The sequence below is a fragment of the Diceros bicornis genome, chromosome 32 (genome assembly GCF_020826845.1).
Source record: "Diceros bicornis minor isolate mBicDic1 chromosome 32, mDicBic1.mat.cur, whole genome shotgun sequence".
NCBI classification, from domain to species: domain Eukaryota; kingdom Metazoa; phylum Chordata; class Mammalia; order Perissodactyla; family Rhinocerotidae; genus Diceros; species Diceros bicornis.
Genome location: NC_080771.1, coordinates 26,652,924 through 26,666,793, shown reverse-complemented (window position 1 = coordinate 26,666,793; position 13,870 = coordinate 26,652,924). Strand labels below are relative to the sequence as shown.

General features: G+C 36.4%; 1 protein-coding gene across 1 annotated transcript in view; it reads right to left on the bottom strand.

Moving 5' to 3' along the window:
- The window catches only part of CNTNAP4 (contactin associated protein family member 4), a 261,402-nt gene that overhangs the window by 117,807 nt on the left and 129,725 nt on the right, over positions 1-13,870 (bottom strand). Inside the window, exons 5-7 of the mRNA XM_058528320.1 lie at positions 4,456-4,659; positions 3,725-3,909; positions 2,595-2,738 (exon numbers count right to left, since the gene is read on the bottom strand). Coding sequence (XP_058384303.1) covers positions 2,595-2,738; positions 3,725-3,909; positions 4,456-4,659 — 533 coding nt within the window. The remainder of the gene's footprint in view (positions 1-2,594; positions 2,739-3,724; positions 3,910-4,455; positions 4,660-13,870) is intronic.

Here is a 13,870-nt window from a genome sequence, read left to right as displayed (position 1 = left end):
CAGTAATATAGGAGGATATCCTTTTCCCCACATCCTTGGCAGCAATAGGTATTATAAACCTTTTAAATTTGCACAAGTTTGATGACAAAAATGCCAAAGTTATATAACATTCTCATTTATCTGGCATTTACCTGACTAATAGTGAATCTGAGCATTTTTCATGAGTTTGTTATCCTTTTGGACTTGCTTTCCTCAGAGTGGTCTGTTCATATCCTCTGCCCATTTTTCATTTTTCTTTTCTTTTTTTAGGTTTTACATCAGACACTATAATGTACAATGTACTAGTTACATTTTTTTTTAACTATTACTGTCTTTTTCTTATCACTATGCCCTTATCATCAGATTTACATGTATTATTTCTCATCTAATGGTTTTAAAATAGAACTTCAAGATACATTAGAATTGCATAAATTTTCATTAAAATACTGTATATAAAAATTATATTTTGCTATTAGAGTAAAATATATATATAAAGGTTTTTAAAAACTTTAAGGTCTGAATTATTTAGAATTAATTCAGCATGTTCCTTAACATGCCTCAGAAACGAAGGTAAATGTTTCCATTTTTCCTGAAAATAATCTTTACCAAATTTTCCAAGTCTAGATCTGAGAAATCAATGAAATCAACTTTATTTAGAAGAATACACATTGGAATTAAACCACTGAGTCTTGGTTAAACAAAGACATTTGGCTGTGTTGTGATTCTGTTAAAAGTGAATTAGCTTTCCTTGTGGACAAATATCTTGTCCCGATGAATGAAATAACAAAAGCTGAAGAATAAACTACATGACCTGTAATGTAAAGGCATTCTTAGACAAACAAACCCAGTAAAAATGGAAACATTTTACTAGCCACAGTTTGGTCTTACACTTCATTTGGACAGCTGCCTGCTACCCTGTAGGAAGCCAGTCTTCTTGCCAATGAAGAGTGGGTGTTAGTTGCCTGAGCAGTTTCTGGAAACTCATTTTGCCAATGAAACATACACATATATCTATCTATAATTTTATTTTTTTAAATCATTTTCCCTTTTACAAAAGAAATCACTGGAGGTGCTGGCGGAGTAGCAGTTAAGTTCGCTCGCTCCCCTTTGGCGGCCCGGTGTTCACAGGTTCTATCCCGGGCAAGGATCTACACACCACTTGTTAAGCCACGCTGTGGCAGTGTCCCATATAAAAAAGTAGAGGAAGATGGGCATGGATGTTGGCCCAGGGCCAATCTTCCTCAGCAAAAAAGAGGAGGATTGGCAACAGATGTTAGCTCAAGGCTAACCTTCCTCAAAAAAAATAAATAAATAAAAATCTCGCTGGATGGTATACTCACATCAACACTATCAATTCACACAGAGAATTAGGGATAAAATATTTTGTAAACAATAAACATTCCTATGATGTGCTTTGGGATTTGCTGACAGAACATGAGCTTAACTTTACATATTTTGAATTCTGAACAATTAAAGAAATGTATCCAAATGGATATACAGGTCTGCTTTTCTATCGTCAAGCTGGTTAAGTTGGAAACCATGTTTCCCAGAATCCCCTTTCTTGTCTGGTTTTCATTAAAAGTTAACCAGGGCCAGCACCGTGGCCTAGTGGTTAAGTTCAGTGCACTCCGCTTCAGTGGCCCGTGTTCAGTTCCCGGGTGCGGACATACACCACTTGTCAGCGGTCACGCTGTGGCAGCGACCCACATACAAAATAGAAGAAGCCTGGCACAGATGTTAGCTCAGGGTGAATCTTCCTCACCAAAAAAAAAAAAAAAGGTAACCAAAAAAGGGACATGAGTGATATTTGAGTCTGAATTGAAACACCGGCCATTTTCCTCCAAACGTTTTTTATGTGTGATCAAGCACAGTGAAGGATGATCACAGAGGAGCTGGTTTGTTCCAGCTTGTCCTGGCTCTCCTTCCCTCTGCTCCATCTCTTCTTCCCAACAGCTGGCTCCACTTTCCAGCTCCTCTGACAATTGTTAAGATCCAAGTCCTAAAATAGATCCCTTGTTCATAAAACTGCAGTGGTGCTGCCTCCCTGACTGAACCCTGACTCATACAGTTATATTTAAACTCTGCCGCATTTCCACAGAATTAGAATATGGCACAGCCTGACCAACACCGCTATTGAGACAGATTGGCAGATGCAATGTTGTAACAGCCTATTAGTTTCTTTTATTTGTTATGAATGACCATGGCAAATACAAGTTTTTCAAATGCCTCTCTAATATACATGGATGTTATCTAATTCCAGGAACTCGGTATGCTTGTTTAGAGAGTTTGTCAGGGAATATCTTATTAAGGAAATTACAGAGCAAAAGAAATTAGTCTCCTAGGAGTAATAATATCACAATAAAATTAAATTAGCAACTGTAAAAAAAACTGCTTTACTTTACTCCATATAAAAGTAAAATAATCACGCCTTGTGAATTATAATTCCTTTAGATAGAATTAATCCCTTCTATGGATATTGCCAACCAGAGAAAAGTGTATATGAATAAGGATAACCTCTAAAACATCACATCAAATGGGAATCCAAAACAGAGCAAGTTCGTTGTGTGGAAAAGCCACATAGCTTTACTCATTCATTCACATGAAGACTCTCTTACCTTAGCAATGACCTGTGGTTTTTGTCGCTTGGCCAAATCAATGATATCTACTCCATTATAATAGAGATTTTCTAAACACCCGTGAAAATTTTTATAGGGGAATGACACTGATTTTCCAGGTGCTGGAATCCCTCCAAAGCTGATCTTAGAAAGAAAAATGGCATCAATAATATTGTTTAGTGATTTTCTGATAATCTGCTTAAATAATTATGATTAGCAACTATAGCCGCAATTATCACACATAGATAATTTTTCATCACCCTACATTGCCATATTGTTGATTTCAAAGGAAAATTTTTTTCAAAAAAAATTAGGATGTAGATTTTAAAACAAATTTATATGCATGCAGGTTTTTTTTTTTAAGATTTTATTTATTTATTTATTTTTCCCCCAAAGCCCCAGTAGATAGTTGTATGTCATAGCTGCACATCCTTCTAGTTGCTGTATGTGGGACGCGGCCTCAGCACGGCCGGAGAAGCAATGCCTCGGTGCGCACCCGGGATCCGAACCCGGGCCGCCAGCAGCGGAGCGCGCGCACTTAACCGCCAAGCCACCGGGCCGGCCCCTATGCATTCAGTTTTTATTTACACCGGCAGCTTGATTATTCTTACAAGTTGCTAATCACACCTGGATTTGATATTTATCGGTTGATGAATAAAAATGTATTTCTATATCCATGGTAAACCTCTGTTTAATAATAAAACCAATTATAATGGCATTTTACTTTGTGCATTTGAATCGATTGTTAATGAATTAATGTATTCATTCTACTTCCTCTCCCTCAATCGACACTGCTCTCAGGGGTGCCCTATAGCACAAAAAATCATGCAACACATTCTATATGTACTTTTGGTGACAAGATCTCTCCATGTAGATGTTCTGTGACTACACAATTTGGGTGAAAAAGACAACCTCTCTCTATAACGATAAATTAACATATTGTGAGCAAGAGGAAGTCTCAGTAGTCCCATTCCCAAATCTGTTACTGAGAGTTAGGTCACCCTGGGAAACACTTCACCAGGACTTTGACTTACTCTGAAAGGGAGGTTTGCTACAGTGGATTTTCTTTGGCGTGGCTACACCACATAGATATCATAAAATCTGTATTAATTTAAATGTAACCATCACACCTCATAATCAAGATCCAGGTAATTGAATTCCCCCTGGGCGTGGAAACAGTGCCTGTGCTCATCCACAGTGAAGTTGACTTGTTTGCCCAGGCGCTGGACGAGCACAGAATGCCAATGCTGATCATCCAGCAGGCTGCCCAGGGTAAGATTGATCAGAGTGTGAGTGGAGGGCGGTTTAGCTTCACCTTAGAAGAGAAAAAAAGAACAGCATCATTATTTCCAGACTTAGCAAAAAGTTTCCCTATGGTGGACCAGCCTGTCTCATAATAATTGCAATTTCCTTCCATGCATTCCATCCAAAACATTAGAATGGATTTACCTGAGGTTTGAATATAACATCCTCTCAACCTTGTTGTAATTTCTTCCACTGTTAATTCTTTTTATTAGTGTTACCCATCACATGTTCCTTTTCGATGTAAATTTTATCTTTGCTCCAACCTCATTATTTTTACTACCTCAATATTTTTCAATGACCCATCCCTTTCTTCATGATGTTTGAAAATAGCTATGTAGTTCTTTCAGTATGATGTAAGAAACATCGAATGAGGGTCTTGTACAATTTGCAAATTATGAACCATTTTTACATGAAAGTGCAATATTGGTATATATATAAGCCCTTAAATCTGGGAATAAGGCACCTTAAGTGTTATAAGATAAGCTATAAAAGTATAAAGTTACTGAAATGATATCTAAATGATTAGATTTTCAAGCACTTCACCAAATAGTTTTACCTGAATTAATAAGTAAAAAGAGTTTTCCTCTTTTTAATTCCAGTGTGATGTGATCTCCATTTTGCCCTTCCTGGTGGAGTAGAATCCCATCACTCTGCATGGTTTTAAATTTCAAAGAAATAATATCCTTTATTGGGCTGAGGGATTTTTGATCAAATCTGTAGAGAAGGGAACTTTTTCCATCAAGATCAACCACCTCTGATCCTGGTGACAAAGACATTAAAAGTCATTCTAAAGATAAAAGTGTTTTTTGTTAAAGAATTTAAATGTATATATAGACAGATATCATTATACACACATATGTAGCTCAGCTCCAGACCTGTCATAACAAGCGAAAATGCAACCAGCAAATGCCTAATTCTCTATTGATACATGGGATTGATTCCATTCTAGTCTTTACTAACCTATTTACAAAACTCATGATCTTTTAACATATTTTGAAATGTATTCCTAATTTTCTCATGTATTATTAAAGGCTATTTCTTCTCATTCCATAAAAAATAGAAAATCAGGAAAAAGGTTATAATCAATATCCATAAAACCACTTTGCATATCTCACAATCAATATTTTTAATGATGTTCTTGAAATTTTGAAGTTAAATGGTTTCTTAGCTCCTGAAAAAGTGGTTTTGATATCTCAAAATTCTTTTATACATGCCATATATAAAAGATTTGCCTACAAATACACACATGTACATCAGACTCATCAAATGCCACCTCCAATAAATATTAAACCGACCTTTGTGTTTTGCTTTATTTTATTATTTTTGTGGCTAAGTAATAGTATTTAAGAGCAATGCTATTTTCTGTCTTTTCGAGGGCATCGTTGAAAAGACATTTACTTATTGATATTATAAGGGCTGTTCTGCTGCATTTATGTCATAACTGTGACATTGACATGTTTTTCATCTTTCTGACAGTGTCTTATCTACTCATTGTTAAGATCACTTCTATGCAGTTCATCTGAAAAAAACTGTCATGTTATACCGGTAACATAACAGTACATCTGTCAAAATTGGTTGCACCCTGAACAAGAGACACAAAAAAGAACTGATAATACTCAGAAAGCCTAGCAGTGGTTTTTACATTTCACAAGTCAAAGATTAAAAACAGAAAAAAAAGGTAATTACCCTTGAGAGTACATCTATGTAACAAATGAAGAGGTTAGGGAAACCCAATAAAATATGAATCTATTTTTCAACTGGTTAGCTGAGTTTTCTCAGTCAACAAAATGACATTACAGTTTACTCATCTTGTTTCATTTGACAAAATTATCACAGCTACTTGTAAGCCCAAATACGCATTTCATTCAGATTATCCATCATATTTAATGTGAACTATTTATAGTCACCACCCCCCGAATTTTTTTTCAACTACTTTATGCAGCTATCTTTTGAAAATTCAGAGGTTTGATTTTTTTCACATCTTGTTAATGTGCTTATAAAGAATTCATTCACCAAGTGCACATGAATAAACATTGCATTTGGTAGAAACAAGAACGTTAACCAAACAATTATTCCTTGTTAGATAGCTGAATGAATGTGCATGGCAAAAACATAACTCTGTGTCAAATACAAATAATATGTTCCATGATTATTAGATTACAATAAATTAAGAAAAATTCCAATCAGACTTTAAATGCTGACATATTTGAAGCAATGCAGTTATCTCGGCGTCAATGTATCGCTTCAAGGCAACCATCTTATTAATGATTTTATTTTAGATAAAGTCTATTTTTGGAATTAGCTACCAAGAGAATTCTCTTCTAGTAAACGTTTCGCCTGTGTTATTTTAGCCTCCTATTTCTTTTTTCTTCTTCTTCACTATTGTTACTATTACATTGTAATGGTCATACTAACCTTTCATAGCACCTAAGGCTTTGTCCCCAGCATAGTTCCATCAGCAAAATGGGATAGTGAAAACATATCAGAAAATTGATGCCTAAAGCAATGGTATAATACTGTGTGATCTCTTAAACCGAAGCCACTTGCCATTTTCTCTCACTCTTACCTACTTTCTTCTTACTTCACAAGTATAACACTACGTAATCTGATGTATTCATTCAACAAATATTTATTTAGCCCATCATGTTGAGGCACTGTGCTGGATGCTGAAATAAAAAGACCGATTGACACCAAAGTGGTCCCTGCTCTCATGAAGCTTATATTCAGTGAAGATGGACAATAATTAGCAAGTGAACAAATAAATTCATAGAATCATTACAGACTATAACAGGGCTTCTGATCAAGATTAACAGAAGACTGAGGTCATTTAGTTAAGGCAGTTGGGGAAACTCAGTTCTCAGGTGTAGAAACCTGAGACTAAAGCAGATCATAACCAATAATCTTCCTACTCTTCTCGATCTTTAAGTTCTGTATTTGTCCCCATAAACTAGAATTACTCAGAACATTTAATTCCAAGAGGCCTAGACATTCTCCCAACACATTCTCTTCTTCACTGTCCTGAAAAAAACTCTGAGAATTGCTGAGAAACTAAAATGACAGTAAGTAATTTAGCTTGCAGAAGGAGGAAGTAAGAGTGAAGGGGGGCTCACCTAGAAACAAGGGGCCTGAAAGCAAGAAAATAGTGAAGTCGAGGGATCAACAAACTGGCTACAATCGCTTGTCAGATTTCACGTGCATGTGAACAATACCCTTCAGGAGAACAGAAAAGCTACATATGATTCAGAATGGGAGTCAATGCAGTACAGGAAAACTTGAAGATACATACCTGCAATTTACAAGGATTCTCATAAATGAAAAAAAATTCAGGATGGTTCCTAACAGTAGTACACTAGACAGAAAAATCACTTTTAATAGGTCTAATATAAGTCACTGTTATAAATAGCCATTTATACAACATATCTGATATATTAAAAGCATGCAGTTTTAAACTATAACCACAAAACACTCAGTTATGATACATGAGTTAATGATATAAAAATCTGGAACTATCAAAAAAAACTAATCTTTCCAGAGAGAGAGAGACAGAGAGAGAGCATCTGAATTCTACGTATGGTCAGCATGTAGCACTCCAAGGACGCTGGAGAGAGAGGTATACAGTCTCTCTTGAAAGTGATCCTACCACTGTTCAGAAAAACTGGAAAAACTGGGAATAAATCAAAGGAATAACTTCTCATCCTTTCAGTATCATACTGGAGCATTTTCTAAGGATCGTTTAAAGATTATAATTGTAGGTGAAGTAATAAACATCTGATTTTACTATTTATTACAGATCAGAGCCAGAGTTACATGTTAATTTGTAGGTTTTTTCCCAGTAGACATGCGAATGATTTCCGTCTGGTACAAAAGACATCCCCAAAGGTTATGGTTTTACTGTCCTGTTGGACAATAAAACCATTTGTGTGCTAATCAAGTAATAGTAGTAATTCAATATTCTTTCTTGGATTCCCGTATGCATTCAGTCTCTTGAATCTTCTTTGACCTTGCCTTACTATCCTTCTGATTCCCTCTTTAATGAATCAAATGTATCTTTGATATGTGTTTATTCTATATTTGAACGAGAGTCATGCTTTTACATTTTTGAAAATTTTACTTTTAACACTACTAACTTAAAAAGAACACTTGGGCTTCACATCATTGACTGGGGAAGCAACATTTCGAGTCTTAGCCATCACCGGTAATGGTCAGGGTAAATTTAGTTTTACTATTCCACAAAGATTCTTAGATTTTTGAACTCTTAAAAGAGCACCACCAATGCAAACACATTCTCCCAAAAGAAAAAGTTCAGATGATTTATAACAATATTTCTTTATATTGAAACTAACCTATAAAAGATCTGAGTATATACTATTAATGAAATTAATCCAACTCAATATTTGTTTAGAAACACTAAATTAAGCATCCAAAGTAATACTGATATTTAAATTAAGTCAGTATCACATTTGTTCCTGTCTTTTGTCAAACACTTTTGGGAAAAGAATCTTTTGTACACAGTTGAATTGTATAAATAGGAAAAGCAGAGGTATTAGAAAATTGACTATAGGAAAAACTGGAAATCATAGGTTAACAAAATTCATAACAGTAGAAGATTTACAATCCAAAGAGGTAGGAGGAGATGTGTTACTTGATGCGAAGGAAGAATTATTTTTCTATTTTTTTTATATAATTTTATTTATTTATTTTTCCCCCCAAAGCCCCAGTAGATAGTTATATGTCATAGCTGCACATCCTTCTAGTTGCTGTATGTGGGACGCGGCCTCAGCATGGCCGGAGAAGCGGTGAGTCGGTGTGCGCCCAGGATCGAACCCGGGCCGCCAGCAGCGGAACGCGCGCACTTAACCGCTAAGCCACAGAGCCAGCCCAAGAATTATTTTTCTAATTGTAAATTTGTTCATTCATATGCTTATTAATTGAGGTTAAATTTTCGTGATTGGATTATTATCAATATTAGTAATATTACTATCAATATTAATAATAATATTATTAATGTTAATTAATAATTAAGCCTGTCATACTCTGGCTCACCATGGGAAGGGCATGAACTCTAATTTTCTAGTAACAAGTTGTGAATTGTTCTGACATGTTCACCTTCTCTTAGTCTAGCTCCTCTTCAGCCATTTTTCATAGTGGATATTCTAGTTTAGCCTAGTAGTTAAGAAAACCAGTCTGTGTGGGTTTGAATCTTCACTCTACCTTGGGAAAGTGTATGAGTTTCCTATTATTGCTATAACAAATGATCATAAAGGTGGTTCCATAAAACAATACAAATTTATTATCTTACAGTTTTAGAATTCAGAAGTCCTAAACACAAGGTGTTGGCTAGGCCTGCTTTCCTTCTGAAGTCTCTAGAAGATAATCCCTTTCCTTGCCTTTTCCAGCTTCTAGAGACCACCTACATTCCTCGGTTTATGGCCCCTTCCTTCAAGTACAAGATCAGCATCACAACATCTTCCAATCTCTCTCTCATTTCTGCTTTCACAGTCACACCCCCTTCTCTGACTGATCCTCTCACCTCTCTCTTATAAGGACCCTTGTGATTGCACTGGGCCCACCTGATAACCCAGGATACTCTCCCCATCTCACAATCCTGAATTTAATCACATCTGTAAAGTACCTATGTCATATAATGCAATATATTTGCTAGTCACAGGGCATTATTCTCTCTATCACAGCAAGTCACTTAACCTCCTTGTCCCTGTTTCCTCATCTGTAACATGGGAATAATAATAGCATATTCTTCATAGGATTATTGTATGAATGCATATCTGCGTAATTTCTGCAAGAGTTTCTGGCACATAATTAGAATACAATAAATGTTAACTACTACTAAAGCTAATATTTGTTATTAGAATATTGGGCAGAAAAAGAGGTACAGCAAAAATAGTTTAATAAATACATTTGGCGAATTTATTTTTAAAAAGTGGACTCTTTAAAAAATAATGAATTTCTGAAGTGCACAAGAAATACTCAATTATTGATGTCATCACCAGGTCATGCAGCAGAATGATTTTGAGCCATCTGCGGGTTCTGTGGCTTTTTCTGTGGCTGTCAGCAAACGCCTGAGCTGACTCACCACAGCAACTGTCAGTGACCTGAATCCTCCTCAGTGAATATCTCCATCTCAAATCTTCTCATTTATAGCAGGAATCAAGGAAAGAAGAGACTCACAACAACTGCAGGCCCTACTCTCATATCAGTTCTCCCTGTGACCCTGAAAAAGAAGTATAATCTGCTTTATTTGCATGATTCAGAAATACAATTTTCTGTGGAATGAAGGATTTTCCAATAGAAAATATACAAATTTCTTTCAGGGAGTTGTGTCAGGAGTGGTATTGCTGAAATGTGCACTCTCTGCTCCTTCCTGCACATATTAATGGAGACCTTTCTATGAATACAGTGGAATACACAGCAATGCATGAAAACAAAGCACATTTTTTTCAAGGAGACTTACAGTCTAGTGGGGGAGACACACAACCCTGAGATGTGATTATTCATGCTGGTGCTCAGAGCTTCACTTCTGCATCAGGGCTGAGTCCGGAATGATTTCTAACATGTGCAGGAGGAGTAGATCCACTCAGCCTCAGAGAAGGATGTCAACTAAATTGCAGAAATGCTTTACCTCTGTGAGCAGCAAACTGTTTTCCTACCTCTGCATATTTCACATGCAAACACGCTTCTCATTGCAATACCTTCCACTTGACCTGGTATCCTTCTCTCCCTCCTGCATCCTACCCCTGCTCCAGGAGTTTGAGGCTTCTCAAACTGTGAGAGATTGCCACTGGAAAAAGCAATGTCCTCCCACCCCCCAAGTGGATGACTAAGAAAAACATATTCAAGAGCATGCTTTCTTAAATTGAGCTCCATGGTTCCACCATGTTAGAATCAACTGAAGAGAATCTCGTGGGGTCTCTCCACAAACATTCAACATCTTGGGCTCTGTCTGATGTCCACCAAATTAGAATCTCTGAGAGCCATACCCAAGAATACAGGTTCCTGAGTGATCCTGAGGGAGATGACAGCATGAGGGTTATTTAACAAGAAGCATAAGTAGGTTATAGAAACCTATTCTCTGAAAATGAACCTCATTGCATATCAAATTGTACCATGGAAAATGAATATGTTGTATTTATTTATTCTATAGGTGGCACTTGCAGAAAATTGTGGAGGTGGTAACAACTTGTCCCGGAAAGATGTTTCAGGAAGAAATTGATTCTGTGAGTTAAACTATCGCATTATTGACGGGGTCAGTTGACTAAGAAACTTAAAAGAGAAAAATTAGAATAGAACATATGTGAACTGGAAAACAAATTCTTGAATGATAGAAAATTGACTTTATTGAAGGTCATGAAAGAGTTCTTGAAAAACACACAAGAGTCTTCTCCTATTAATTCTTTGGGAATCACCCTAAAAATACAAATAGAAAAAGAGTGCTACCACTGGAGAAAACAGCTATGGACCAAACTCTTCTTGGCTAAACATGAAGTCAGTCTTAAACACTGATCATACTGTTTCTTTATTTGAAAATTGCTACCTAGGAATTACTAAATGAACAGAGGTCCAATTCTGACTTCTAAGAAACATAAATCAGACTGAGTCGCCGTTACACTATCATATAGTGAAATATTAAAGCAATAGCGTGATGTATAGGCACTCGAGATCTGCATTACTGAATTAGGTTTTAAAGAGATGGAGAGGAGAGACCAAGCACTCGAGAAATCAACAGGAAATAGATTGTACTATTTTTGCATAGAAGCATAAAAGAACACAGAATGATTTAAGGGACTCAAGTTTAAAACAACTAAAATTAATATGATAAAAAGAAAGAAGGCACGGGATTAAGTGCTGTATATGACCACAGAGAAAAGGTGACTTTACTGTCATGGTTTTAATAGACTGTGTTAAAAGCTCAGTGACAACACTGCAGGAGGTAATGGGAACAAACACGATCACCGCCACTTAAATACCAATCTAAATTAACCTTTTAAATAGATTTGAAATCGGTATCATCTACCACAAGGACACTTGAGTGTGTCACTAGAGGATGTAACTTAGATTTCTGTTTCTAATATTTGTTTGTAACTTTCATAATGTCACTAAGTCACTTACATGCCGATTCTCAGTTTCCTTATTAGGAATATGTGGAGAATAATTCCAGCCTCTCATACTACACAAAGATGCTGTGAGTATCAAACGGAAGTATCAAAATGCCTCAACATGTATTATTTGCTATTATTATCATTTTAAGAATAACATTTGAAATCTCATATGTTCATCTCAGAGATAGTTCTCCTTTAATCGATTGCTACTGTATGAGTGTAATAAATTTGTGATTCTTATATATTTATTCATTTTTTGGTTTATATCATGGCTAATCAGATTTTTTCTTAATTCATCCATTTACGAAATAGTTACAGAACATTTAATGTGCCAAGTCCTACAGTAGGAGCTGATATTGCAACAGTGAACACATTCTGTCCTCAGAGATCCTCCAATGCAGAAAAGAAAGACCTCAGGTAACTCATCCCATGTGTACAGATATATTTACAAATTGTAAGTGGAGCATGAAGAAAAAGGACAGGGTTATATGAGAGCTTGGAGCAGAGAGATCTAAATTAGGTTGTTAAGGATGACATCTCTGAGGAAGTGATACTCGAACTGAGTAGATGACCAACTATGAAAATATCTAGGGTCAGGAAAGAAGGAGGAAGTGGGGAAGGAGAGGGGAATGAGTATGGGAGAGGGTGAGGAGGGTTGGGAGAGTAGGAGAGACTGGGGAAGGATGCACGGTGGTGGCAGGAAGTAAACGCAAGAAGTCCACAGGGAGTTGAATTACTGTCAGATCACCTTGACCCTGTGTAAGCTTGGTTCCAGGTTTTGTTGGGACAGGTCCGTTTGGGTTTTGTCCTTAGCCCTAGGGCTTAACAATTGGTCCTGGGGTGTGGTCTTTACTCCTAAGGCAATGCCCTTCTGGTTTTTCAGTTAGAAGCCCAAGGTGTTTAACAAGTCCGTCTTAATTGGCAGTACTTGAACTCCAAAGGTGTTCTTCCCAGCACTAGGCAGATGCAAAACTCGTTACGACTTGAATCTCCCAGCTCTTGCCTTCACCTGGGCTCCTTAGCGCCTCATCTCAGGAACAGGCAGTTCAGGAATCAGCCAAGGATTTAAGGGGGATTTGTATGCAGGAGTTGAGGCTCTCCCTCTCTGACTCCCTCCTTTTCATTATTCCACCCTAAATTTCTAGCCACTCTGGCAACCTTGAACTTTGGTTACATAAGAAAAGTAGGATAAATGCTTAATGTTTTCCCTTCATTTATCAGTTTTCAAAATAACTACTTGGTACCTTAATATCTCTCATAGGTGACCAATGAGTTGTGGAGGGTTTTTTTGTATTATCATGAACCCATTCACTTAAACATATTTAATATGTTTCAAAACTGCTGTGACTATCCTTATTGATGGTAAAGCATTTCTATCTTTCGTCAGTGAGAGACTCCTCAGTTGCTCCGAGTTCTTTTCACACATCCTGGTAAGTTTTCATAGTTTCCTTCTTTCCTGGTATTATAACAGTCAACCTTGTTTTAATTTTAATATAACTTCACTTATCATCAAATTAAAATCTTAAGACTATAAACTTTGCGAAGAATTAGAATTTATCCTCTTCGACTTTATGCCAACCAGAATCTATCTTCTTTTTAAACTTTGACATAAAACAAGATTCCTCAGCTACGGCATTGGCTGATAAACAGTCTGAGAGCAGGGATTGTATTTAATTCACCTTGGTCAGGATTTTGCAGTTAACATGTGGGAGTTGCTTAATAAATAGGCATTGAATTCAATTATAACTATTCTTTATTTTAAATCTAACAAATTTACTGCTTTTCATTTTTTTCCCTAACCAGACATGTGGTATGAGAGATCAGTATCCTGAATCAATTATCCAATTCTCTCTCAGT